Genomic DNA, 12981 nt, shown 5'->3' with positions numbered 1-12981 from the left:
TCGGTGTGTGTGTGTGTGTGTGTGTGTGTGTGTGTGTGTGTGTGTGCGTGTGCGTGTGCGTGTGCGTGTGCGTGTGCGTGTGCGTGTGCGTGCGCGTGTGCGTGTGTGTGCGTGCTTAGGACCTGGCAGAGAAGCACCAGAAGAGCCTGCAGCTGCTGAGGAAGCAGCAGACCATCATCCTGGATGACGAGCTGATCCACTGGAAGAGACGGCAACAGCTGGCCGGCAACGGGGGTCCTCCGGAGGGGGGGCTGGACATCCTGCAGTCCTGGTGAGACCCCCTCTATCACCCTCTACCCCTAACAGAGATCACATGTGTCTAGGATTGATCAAAGGGCAGTGGCCACCCAGTTAACAAGCTAACTACTGGATACTGCTGGGTTTATATAGGGTGTAGTTGGGAAGATGACTGTAGTCTAGGTTGAAGATGACAAAGGTTAAGACAACAGGATTCTAATATCCCATAACTCTTTGCAACAATGGGGAATAATTCAAAACAATGGGACTAGCAATGTGAGCGAAAATGACTGGAAGTGAATGTTTTTTTTTATTTATAATTTTAATTTTATTTGATTGAAAATCCAAAACATACAATATACTTGCAGTGAAGCCGCTCAACAACTACACCAAACCAGTCATCCAACAGACTCCCATTCAGAGTGACACACAGAAGCATCGAGGGTCAACGCCCTGCTCAAGGGCATGTCGACAGATCTCCCACCAGGCCAAAAAAACAGGGACCCGAACCCTCCAAGATCCCCCCCACAGTTCCCCAATAGCTGTACCTCAACCATCCAAGACCCCTCCCACAGTCCCCCCAAGAATATAAAAAATAAAAATACAGTTAATTCCATTCCCCACCCCCAAGAACCCCCCAATGCACCAACAACCAAGAGAAGAACTAAAGAGAAAAAAGAAAAAAAGAAAAACAAAGGACATCAATGACAACTAAAATCATAACAGCAATGCCAACTGTATATGTTAGTGTGCATGGCTGGCACTATTACATGTGTGTGTGTCCGTGTATGAGTGTATTTGAATGAGAATGTGTGTATATGCATGTGTACAAACACCTGCACGGCATTAACCTCAGGCAAACCGGCATTCGTTGTAAAAACACTGCCCCTCAGTGTCATTCAAACATACTTTTTATTATGTTTTATTTTGACTTTATTTTTGACTTTTATCTTTGACCATCATTCTATCTCCAGCACAGCAACTCCACTCCCACTTGTCTCCAATTCCACATCCCAACCCTCAGCTTCCCTCAGCCCATCCCACCTATCTCTGCTGGCCACCCTCTTCGGAATTCTACGGAACATATATATTTAAACTACTCTGTGGTGTTTAACGTACAATTTCAATCTATCTAATCGAATAGAATCCACAGATTGCGAGTTGAAGATAAATGATTTTACTAAGAGTATTAGTATATTAGTAATTGACTGACCCGGTCTCTCCAGATCTCCTATACTATTTCTAGGGTCAATTTTAGATCAATGCTATGCATTTTCAGGCATTCCTGAACCTGAGACCAGAAGCAGGCTACCTGAGGACAATACCAAAATAAATGGTCTATTGATTCTGTATCCTCACAACAAAATCTGCAGATCTTCAATGATTTTATGCCCCAAATATTCAATATTTTGTTGGTAGCAAGAATTCTATATAATAAATGTAGCTGAAAAGCACGGAGTCTTGAATCTTGCGGAATTTTATATATCAACTCATACACCCTGTACCATGGAATCGATACATCAAAAATCTCTTCCCAACTATTTTGCAATCTGTATGGCACAGTTGTCAACATTCTGGTCCTCAAATGAACCTGGTATACTTTCCTATTCATGCTATTTTTATTGCTCCACCACTTTTGATCCTTTATATTGGGCAGACAGACAAGTTCCCTACCTCCTCCCTCTGCCACCCGCCTCCTCCATTTTGGGGTAATGCTGTAATCAATTGGTTGTACTCTTGGATTAAGCAGACCTACCAACTGGTAGGCCAGTTGAGAACAAGTTCTCATTTACAACTGCGACCTGGCCAAGATAAAGCAAAGCAGTGTGACACAAACAACAACACAGAGTTACACATGGAATAAACAAACATACAGTCAATAACACAATAGAACAATCTATATACAGTGTGTGCAAATGAGGTAAGATTAGGGAGGAACGGCAATAAATAGGCCGTAGTGGCGAAGTAATTACAATTTAGCAATTAAACACTGGAGTGATGGATGTGCAGAAGATGAATGCGCAAGTAGAGATACTGGGGTGCAAATGAGCAAAAAAATAAATAACAATATGTGGATGAGGTAGTTGGATGGGCTATTTACAGATGGTCTATGTACAGGTACAATAATGACATAACTCCACCATTCCAATTTACAATATCATTTAAGAACAAAATACTCTTTTCAAACATCTTTCCCATAAATACAGGTATTTTATCAACCAGCACATTTGAGTTCAGCCATAATATTTGTTGTAATATTTTTTCTATCTTTTCAGGGGGATGAAATTGAAATTGTAGCCAGCTCTGCAATGCTTGTTTGAAAAAGAGAGATACTTTGAAAAAAGTATAATTTTCAATTAATCGAAAATGAGAAATGGAAATCTGCACAAAGGCAAAAAGACAATTTTTAAACAATGGATGAGCTTTTCTTAGTAATCTGCTTGAGAACCATTTAGTGTTCAAGTAAAACTTTTGAATAAGTGAAGCTTTTAGAGAGTGGTTAGTGCTTTTATATTTAATAATCTCAACCCACCCAATTTATATTCATTATATAAATAGGCACGCTTTATTTTGTCTGGTTTAGCATCCCAGATAAAGCGAAATATTTTTTGCTCATATGATTTGAAAAACGAATCATCAGGAGTAGGCAGCGCCATAAGTAAGTGAGAAAACTGAGATATGAATAAGAAGTTAATCAGAGCAATTTTTCCATAAATAGACAGGTATTTACCTCTCCATGGTTGCAGGATCTTGTCTTTTTTTACACGTTATCTATTGAAATTCATTGTGGAGAGCTTATTTATATATTTTGTGACATGAATACCGAGTATGTCTACTTCACCATCAGCCCATTTTATAGGTAAACTGCAGGGTAATGTAAAACTTGTATTTTTAAAGATCCAATACGTAATATTGTACACTTATCATAAATATGTTTTCATCCAGAGTGTACAGGAAAGTTATCTAGATCTTCAATGAGACATTGCAGGGATCTAGCTTGCGGACTTAATATAAAACTTGAGTTATCGACATACATACACCTTTGTTTTTAAGCGTTGGATTTCTAATCCTCTAATGTTGTTATTGGATCTGATTTTAATAGCTATCATTTTGATGGCCATAACGAATAGATATGGTGACAGCGGACACCCTTGTTTAACTCCTCTTGACAATTCAGAACTCTCTGAGTAGTAGCTGTTATTTACTATTTTACACCTGGGGTTGCTATATAGTACTTTTACCCATTTTATAAGAGAATCACTGGAATTGAAAAAAATCCAGATATTTATAAATAAAATCCAGTCTTACTTTATCAAATGCCTTTTCAAAATCTGCTATAAAGACCTGGCCTGGCCTGGCCTATTTCTAGTACATTTACATTTACATTTAAGTCATTTAGCAGACGCTCTTATCCAGAGCGACTTACAAGTACATACATTCATACTTTATTTTATTTATTTATTTATTTTATTTAATTTTTATTAAAAAAAAAAAAAATTGTACTGGCCCCCCGTGGGAATCGAACCCACAACCCTGGCGTTGCAAGCGCCATGCTCTACCAACTGAGCCACACGGGACCAGTTGTTGTATATTATGTCCAATGTATCACCCATGTAAAAAACCTCCCTGATCAGGATGAACAATACCTGGTAAAACCCTTTTAATTCTGAGTGCTATGCATTTCGCTAGTATTTTTGCATCCCAACATTGAAGTGTAAGGGGCCTCCAGTTTTTTAGATAGACTGGATCTTTATATTTGCCATCTGGGTCTTGTTTTAATAATAGAGAAATCAGACCTTCCTGCTGAGTACCTGACAGATTACCATTTCTATCTGAGTAGTTAAAACAATCTAACAATGGAGCTTTTATTATATCAAAAAAGGCTTGATGTACCTCTACCAGTATGCCATCAAGCCCTGGGGTTTTTCCAGACTGAAAGGATTTAATAACCTCAAATAGTTCTTCCTCTGTAAATTGGCCTTCGCACTGATTTTTCTGTACATTTGTTAATTTTCCCTTTTTTTATTATTTGGAAATAATTCCTTACCGTAATCTTCATTCAGTGGGAGAGGATGAGACGGAAAAGAGAACATCTGCCTAAAATATTCTCTTTTAAAATATAATTTGGAAAATCATAAATGACTCCGTCTTCAGTAACAAGTTTCAGAATTTTTTTTTTGTTAGTGTTCCTGTATTGGAGATTCAGGAATAGTTTTGTGCATTTTTCTCCATATTCCATCCAGTTTTCTTTTATTTTTGTAATAGATTACATTAGATCGTTCTTGAATAAGTTCCTCAAGTTCTTTTTGTTTTTCCTCTAACTTATTTTGTATCTCTGTAGTATCGTTTTTATTGCTATCTACCTGTACAATTAGTTCATGTATTTCCTTTGTTAGTCTTGTATCTTTAGCCAGAAACTGCTTTTTATTATTGAGGAATATTGAATTGAATGACCTCTGAAGGTACATTTAAACGTATCCCAAACAATAAGGGGATTTTCTGAACCTATATTTTACTGGAAAAATTCAGTTATAAATTATTTTGTCTTAGTTAAAAATAAGTTGTCCTCCAGTAAACTTTGATTACATTTCCAATACCCCCTTCCAAGTGGAAATTCTATAAGAGTTATGTAAAGGCCAATTAGATGATGATCCGATCGCATTCTGTCTCCTATTAATTTTTTTTAACCTTTTATGCAAGAGAGAAAGAGACAAGAAAGTAGTCAAGACGACTAGCTTGATTAAGTCTCCTCCATGTATATCTCACTAGGTCGGGGTTTTTTAGCCTCCAAATATCCACTATTTCTAATGTCTCCATAATATGTGTGATTTCCTTAAGGGCACGGAGATGATAGTTTGTAGAGTAATTTCCTTTACGGTCCATTGAGGTACTTAGCACTGTGTTCTAGTCTCCTACCATAATGATTTGATCATTTGTTGCCTGTAAGTTCAATAAATTGGTATAAATGTTTTCGAAGAAGTATGGATCATCCTGATTTGGGCCATATAGATTAATGAGCCAAATGTCTTTTTCGTCCACTTTCATATTCAAAAGGATCCACCTTCCTAGCTAATCATTCCTGACTGTTTGCACATTCAGATCTACATTTTTGTTAATTAATATCATCACACCTTTTGAGTTCCTTTGTCCATGACAGAAAAGTATTTCACCACCCCATTCCTTTTTCCACGCAACTGTCATGACCTGGCCATAGAGAGGCTTTTATTCTCTATTTTGGTTAGGCCAGGGTGTGACTAGGGTGGGCATTCTAGTTTCTTTATTTCTATGTTTTCCATTTCTTTGTTTTTGGCCGAGTGTGGTTCCCAATCAGAAGCAGCTGTCTATCGTTGTCTCTGATTGGGAATCATACTTAGGCAGCCTTTTTTCCCACCTGTGTTTTGTGGGTAGTTATTTTCTGTTTAGTGTCTGCACCTGACAGAACCGTTTCGTTTTTTCACTTTATTATTTTGTTCGAGTGTTTTTGAGTAATAAAGAATCATGAACACTTACCACGCTGCATTTTGGTCCATGCCTTCCGACGAGAGACGTTACAGACTACCCACCACCACAGGACCAAGCAGCATGGTAAAAAGAACGAGTGGACATGGGAGGAGATCCTGGACGGAAAAGGACCCTGGATGGAGGTCGGGGAGTATCGCCGTCCGAAGGAGGAGATAGAAGCAGCAAAAGCGGAACGGCAACGTTACGAGGATTTGGATCAACGAGGCAAGATCAAGAGGCAGCCCCCCAAAAAAATGTTGGTGGGGGGCACACAGGGAGATTGGCAGAGTCAGGGTTCAGACCTGAGCCAACTCCTCGTGCTTACCGTGGGGAGCGAGTGACCGGTCAAGCACCATGTTATCCGGTTCTGCGCACCATGCATTCAGTGCGCATCCACAGCCCGATGCGCTCTGTGCAAGCTCCCTGCAGTGGCCGTGCTAGAGTGGGCATTCAGCCAGGACGGATTGTGCCGGCTCAGCGTTCCTGGCCCCCGGTGCGTCTCTTCGGACCAGGTTATTCTGCACCAGCTCTACACACGGTGTCCCCGGTTTGCCAGCACAGCCCAGTGCGGCCGGTTCCAGCTCCCCTCACTTGCCGGGCTACAGGGGGTATCCAGCCAGGACGAGTTGTGCCAGCTCTGCGCTCCAGACCTCCAGTGCGCCTCCATGGTCCAGTGTGTCCTGCGCTGGCTCTACGCACTATGCCTCCAGTGCGCCGTCATAGCCCAGTGCATCCTGTGCCAGCTTTCCACACTCACAGAGCTAGAGTGGGTATCCAGCCAGGACGTGTTGTGGCAGCTCCACTCACTAGGCTGCCAGTACGTCTCCTCAGTCCGGTGAGACCTGTTCCGGCTCCACGTACAAAGCCTCAAGTGATGATCCATGGCACGAAGCCTCCAGTGATGATCCATGGCACAAAGCCTCCAATGATGATCCATGGCACGAAGCCTCCAGCGATGATCCATGGCTCGGAGCCTGCAGCAAGGATCCATGGCACGAAGCCTGCAGCGATGATCCATGGCAGGAAGTCGACGTTCCCCAGCCCGGAGCCTCCGGCGACGGTCCCCAGTCCGGAGCCTCCGGCGATGATCGGTGGTCCGGTTCCTCCGGCGATGATCTGCGGCCCGGTTCCTCCAGTGAAGGTCTATGCACCAGGGCCACCACCAAAGCGGAGGGATCTGCGGGCGGAGAGGGGTCTACGTCCCGCACCGGAGCCGCCGCCGTAAGGGATGCCCACCCGGACCCTCCCCTTTAGAGTCAGGTTTTGCGGCCGGAGTCCGCACCTTTGGGGGGGGGGGGGTACTGTCACGCCCTGGCCATAGAGAGGCTTTTATTCTCTATTTTGGTTAGGCCAGGGTGTGACTAGGGTGGGCATTCTAGTTTATTTTTTCTATGTTTTCTATTTCTTTGTTTTTGGCCGAGTGTGGTTCCCAATCAGAGGCAGCTGTCTATCGTTGTCTCTGATTGGGAATCATACTTAGGCAGCCTTTTTCCCACCTGTGTTTTGTGGGTAGTTATTTTCTGTTTAGTGTTTGCACCTGACAGAACTGTTTCGTTTTTTCACTTTGTTATTTTGTTCGAGTGTTTTTGAGTAATAAAGAATCATGAACACTTACAACGCTGCGTTTTGGTCCATGCCTTCCAACGAGAAATGTTACAGCAACTTCATCTAAGGATGTAGAGTGAGTTTCCTGTAAACAGTATAGGTTATATTCCTTTTCTTTTAGCCACGTAAAGACTGATCTTTTTTTATAATCTGCTAAACCGTTACAATTATAAATGGCTATACTTATTTCACCCCTTACCATAACTAGATACTATTCTCAGGCTAAATTGACCATAATTAGTGCTTGTGAAGTTACTGCCATCAGAGGTAATATGAAGGTCAAAATTAGAGCTTTCAAATGTCTGATATTTAGAATTCAAGAAATAGGTTCTTGCAATATTTGTTTTATTCCCTTGCCTGTTTGCCTGTGAGCCAATGCCACAGATGTTAAAAAATTGAGACAAGATATTATGTGTAGTAAATCTGAGTAGGTTGATGTGTATGATATTGGATGTGATTTAGTGAGTGTGTACGATGTCTGTATAAGAGTAAGACTATAATGTTTGCTATCCAAATAAATAATAACTCTGCCAATTTGCATGGTTGAGTGTCTATGTGTGTAACATGTAGTGCGTATAGCCTTAATATTCATGATGATAATTGTAATCCATATCGTATCACTATCATAGTTGTATCAGAATTACCTTTAACATCATTGAAAACACATCCCAGCATTTCCATAGCAATTGACGTTTCACATGATCATGAAAGAGACCTTGCATTACTCTAGAGACGGCTTCACTACAGTACAAATGTATTCCGTACAATATGTTATCATTCCCCAATGCCCCTATTCTGATATCTTCCCCTTGCTTGTTGTAAACATATATAAACATGTAGACAAAGACATAAAAAAAATAGACAAACAAAAAACATATGAATATGAACATGTGAATGTTAGCAGTACAGAAAGTTTGCCATCAAAGCGGAAAAGAAACACAATCGTTGTGAATTTCAGCAAACTACTCAGCAAACACATAGAATGACTGTTTTCCTGTCATTCTATTCATTAAAAAAAAAATCACATGATCTACAACCACTTTATTACTTGATTTTCCAAACGCTGGTCACGTTTTCAATGCTATAGAATCAGCAACGGTCCAGTGAATGTGTTTACTTTTGAACGCTCCAGCATGGAATTATTACCTTGTCTTAAACTGTATATTTTGAACTAGACTGTAGTCTGTCTGGTTGTCTGAGCTTGTAAGAGTCTGAACTCTGAACTTTGAGTTGTGTGATCTTAATTTGCCCATTTTGAGAACCTTATTTCAAATGTGTGTGTGTGTGTGTGTGTGTGTGTGTGTGTGTGTGTGTGTGTGTGTGTGTGTGTGTGTGTGTGTGATTCAGGTGTGAGAAGTTGGCAGAGACGATCTGGCAGAACAGGCAGCAGATCAGGAGAGCAGAACACCTGAGACAACAGCTTCCCATCCCCGGCCCCATCGAGGAGCTACTGAACGACCTCAACAGCACCATCACAGACATCATCTCAGCACTGGTCACCAGGTGTGTGTGTGTGAAATAGTTGTTAGTGTTCAGTATCAAAGTGCAAGGTATTGTGAGAATAGGTTGTAGTGTGTTGGACTGTGTGCGAGTGGCTTTGAGCTGAAATGCGGGTGTGTTTAAATGTAAACTTCTTATAGACACACGTATCTTCAGTGTGTATGCTACTCTACAGTCATGTTTACACCCCCCCCCATTTCCTCTGTGTGTGGGGACTAAATGGATAGCAACTGAACTGCATTATTTACCATATACTACACTCAGTGTGAACCCTTATACAAACCCTATCCTACTGACATCCTACTGACTCCTTATGGGGCCAATAGAGTGTGAGATTACATTTATTACCAGAATAACATTAAAAATGACTCAGCACTGCACATCACGGGAGCCCGGTTATGTGACTCTGTGGAGCAGAAAAGCGCGTGTGTGTGTGTGTGTGTGTGTTTGACTCTGTGCTGAGCCCAAGCTGGGTTGTTCCGAGGCAGGGGGAGCAAGCTGCTGATAGTTCCTCCAGCAGCCCAGCCCAGCTCTGCTCCCAACCCCTGCTGAACCTGCCAATGAACACACAAACACAACCCCAGTCAGCCTGCGTTAACCCTCAACGCTACAAGGAGGGAGAGATGGAGCGAGGAGAGAGGGAGGCCTGCTATCGATCCGAAAGGAGAAAGAAAACAGGAGGGAGAGTGAACGGTTTAGAAAAGGAGAGGAAGATACAGTACGAGGAAGAGGAGGAGTGAACAGAGTTTCAAAGACATAACGTGAAAGAAAGAGGGCCGATTCGAGAGCTAGAGACAAAAAGTGTTTGAGGCTAGAGATGAAGAGTCTACAATGATGGGGAGATGGGGAGAAAGGCTAACAGGCTCAGAAAGTTAGCTTGAGTTCCATGGTAGAGTGTTGTAGCCCTGGGGACACTGTCTGTCAGCCCGTATCAGTTCGCCAGCCTCACTGACTGGATCAGGAAGTCTTTTGAGTGCTCCCAGAACCCTCTGCTCTCTCCCTATTCTAGCTGTGGTCCCCACAGAGACCCATAATGTACTGTGGTCCCCACAGAGACCCATAACGCACTGAGAAGCTATGTCATTGTCAGAACGATGTCCGTTAGGCCGCAGACAGGGGAGCGTTGAGAGCGTAAAAACAATTATTTTAAAGTCCATACTACTGCACTGGTGTTTCCTCTCCTCTTAATTCGCTCTTTCCTGCTCTCCAGTGAAACCACACCCACATCCTCTCTACTGTTCCCCCTAAACCTCTAGCAGGCGCCTGGGAGGGAGGCTAGGGAGGGAGGGAGGGTATCTCAACACTGCCTGCTCACGGAGATGAGAATATTGAATATGGTCAGCCAAGCTTAAAACACAAGCAGCGTACTCTACTGAAAAGCCCTCCGTGCCTGAATGAATGAGCATCACGCTGCCTGTGTGTAGCGTTTGTCTGTCTGTGTGTGTTTATGTGTGGGAGCATCGAGAGCTGACAGCTTGCGTACTGTGTAACTTTCAAAAGCAGGTCAAATAGACATAATAGGCAGCAGTGTGTGATGAGCAGAATTCCCTGTGGTGATCTGTCAGTTAAAGAGATAGTGCTAAATGTTTTCAATCAGGTCCCTTTTCTACTAACCAAGAGTCAGATGAACTCATGGATACCATTTGTATGACTCTGTGTGCAGTATGAAAGAAGTTGAAGTTAGTTTCTGGGGCCATTGCTAACTAGCATGCTAGTTGTTCCTGTAGACTTTGTCATTGGGCTAACGCTAGTTAGCGGTTGCTCCAGAATCTTCCTTCAAACTGCATGCAAAGACATGTAAATGGTGTACATGAGTTCATCTGACTCTGGGTAAGCTAAAATGTTGCACTATCCCTTTAAAGCAACCCTCTACACTTTCCTCTGACTCTAATCTGTCTGTCTGTCTGTCTGTCTGTCTGTCTGTCTGTCTGTCTGTCTGTCTGTCTGTCTGTCTGTCTGTCTGTCTGTCTGTCTGTCTGTCTGTCTTTGTCTCTCTCTGTCTCTCTCTGTCTCTCTCTGTCTCTCTCTGTCTCTCTCTGTCTCTCTCTCTCTCTCTCTCTCTCTCTCTAGCACCTTTATCATAGAGAAGCAGCCTCCCCAGGTGCTGAAGACCCAGACCAAGTTTGCCGCCACAGTGCGCCTCCTAGTGGGCGGAAAGCTCAATGTGCACATGAACCCCCCGCAGGTCAAGGCCACCATCATCAGTGAACAGCAGGCGAAGGCCTTGCTCAAGAATGAGAACACCAGGAAGTAAGTCACAGCATAGAGCCCCCTCATCACTGATATCTACTGCCACAGTGGAATCTATGGAGCAAGTGGAGATTCCACATTTAGATTTATACTTTTGGGCGTGCCTCATCCCACGTTCCCACGTTAAGTAGTTAGTGTATAAATCTTCCTTCCTAGAACTAAAAGAATAGCCGTGTTAGCCTAAATTTGGGTAGCATATTGCAAGATTGTCAGCGTTGGCATCCTGAAAAAAACTTCTCACATAAATTGAAATGAGTTATTCCCCTTCATGTTCTGTGAAAGTTTCATGACTTTATGATTAATACATCTGCTGAAGCATCTACCTCTCCTCTTCCTCCTCTTCCTCCTCCTCCTCTATCTTCCTTCCCCCTCTCCCAGTGACAGCAGTGGAGAGATCCTTAACAACAACTGTGTGATGGAGTACCACCAGGCCACAGGAACACTCAGCGCAAACTTCAGGAACATGGTGAGGATGGACGGGACCAGGGTAGAGGATGGATGGGGCCAGGGAGTCTCAGTCTGTAATACCACACCTAGAGAAGATTCTCTTCAGAGACAAACCCCAGCTAAACTGGAGTCCAAGAGGCTTTTGGAGATTCTGCATTCTCATTCTATGTTCATACTCATACAGATAACATGTTACTCAGCCCACATGCTGTTTTGAGTTCCCTAGGGTCCTCCATGGATCATTTACATGTAAACTCGGGCTTAAATGGATACTTCAGGGTTTTGGCAATGAACTTGTGGATACCATTTTTATGTCTCTATTTCCAGAATGAAGGAAGTTAAAGACAGAATGCTAGTAAATATGCAATGGCTTGCGAAACTACCTCTAACTTCCTACATACTGGACACAGGGACATAAAAATGGTATCCATGAGTTCATCTGACTCTGCGGAAGTAGGTAAAGGTCATCATTGCCAAAATCCCGAAGTATCCCTTCAAATCTGCTCCTGAAATGAAAGAGAATCATGTATGTGTGTGTGATCAGAGAACAGCTCCTCAAAGTGAATAGTCTAGAATATATTTGTGTGCTGTGCTGCTGTCCTCTTCATGATCCTCCTCTCCGACCCCGCCTCGTCTTTCATGCAGTCTTTGAAGAGGATCAAGCGCTCGGACCGGCGAGGGGCGGAGTCTGTGACAGAGGAGAAGTTTACCATTCTGTTTGAGTCTCAGTTCAGCGTCGGGGGTAATGAGCTGGTCTTTCAGGTTAAGGTAAGAACTGATAACCTGGTCCCAGATCTGTAATCAAGGTGAGCTATTGGCTCTAGTCTAACCTAGCGCCTCAGCAGCCTTTCTTTCTTTCTGGTTCTGACGAGAAGAAAACAAAATGTCGGGGGAGGTTCTTTTCTCCGCTGTTCAACCAATCCAGTAAATGTGGAGGAGGAGTTAAGACAGAGTGTCGCCTTGTTAACGTCCAAAAGAGGAAGTCGTGTCACAGGCTCTCTTTCCATTTCCCCTGAAAACCAGATGCATCCAGTTGTCGTCGACGCGCAGAGGGGGTGGCTCAGTCAATACACCATGTTCCTTACCCTGCTCCTTCAGTGACCATATTAGAAGTAGTAATCATTGTTAAAGCTGTCACACAAGAAAAATGACCTTCACATTTTCAATGGTACAGGAAACATATATGCTCCCCTACTCCCATAAGACATTTGTTCATGTATTTCTCTGAATTATATGGATTGTTTGGTTGGAACACAAAGTGCTGTACAGTAGGTTAAAGTGAAAACATGTTTTACATGAGTTGCCTTATATATACACTGTATTTGATACACATATACATCATTGTGTTTGTAATGACGCTGACCTTTTTCTTCTCTCTCTCTCTCTCTCTCTCTCTCTCTCTCTCTCTCTCTCTCTCTCTCTCTCTCTCTCTCTCTCTAT

At 42.7% G+C, this 12981-nt stretch overlaps 1 protein-coding gene across 1 annotated transcript in view; it reads left to right on the top strand.

The window, feature by feature from the left end:
* The window catches only part of LOC120034058 (signal transducer and activator of transcription 5B-like), an 88263-nt gene that overhangs the window by 67674 nt on the left and 7608 nt on the right, over positions 1-12981 (top strand). The window contains exons 8-12 of the mRNA XM_038980469.1: positions 120-271; positions 8692-8847; positions 10915-11094; positions 11473-11560; positions 12187-12309. Of these exons, the coding sequence (XP_038836397.1) occupies positions 120-271; positions 8692-8847; positions 10915-11094; positions 11473-11560; positions 12187-12309 (699 nt within the window). The remainder of the gene's footprint in view (positions 1-119; positions 272-8691; positions 8848-10914; positions 11095-11472; positions 11561-12186; positions 12310-12981) is intronic.

The sequence above is a fragment of the Salvelinus namaycush genome, chromosome 41 (genome assembly GCF_016432855.1).
Source record: "Salvelinus namaycush isolate Seneca chromosome 41, SaNama_1.0, whole genome shotgun sequence".
Taxonomy (NCBI): Eukaryota; Metazoa; Chordata; class Actinopteri; order Salmoniformes; family Salmonidae; genus Salvelinus; species Salvelinus namaycush.
Note: the sequence above shows the minus strand (reverse complement) of the source record. Positions and strands in the feature narration are given on the sequence as shown.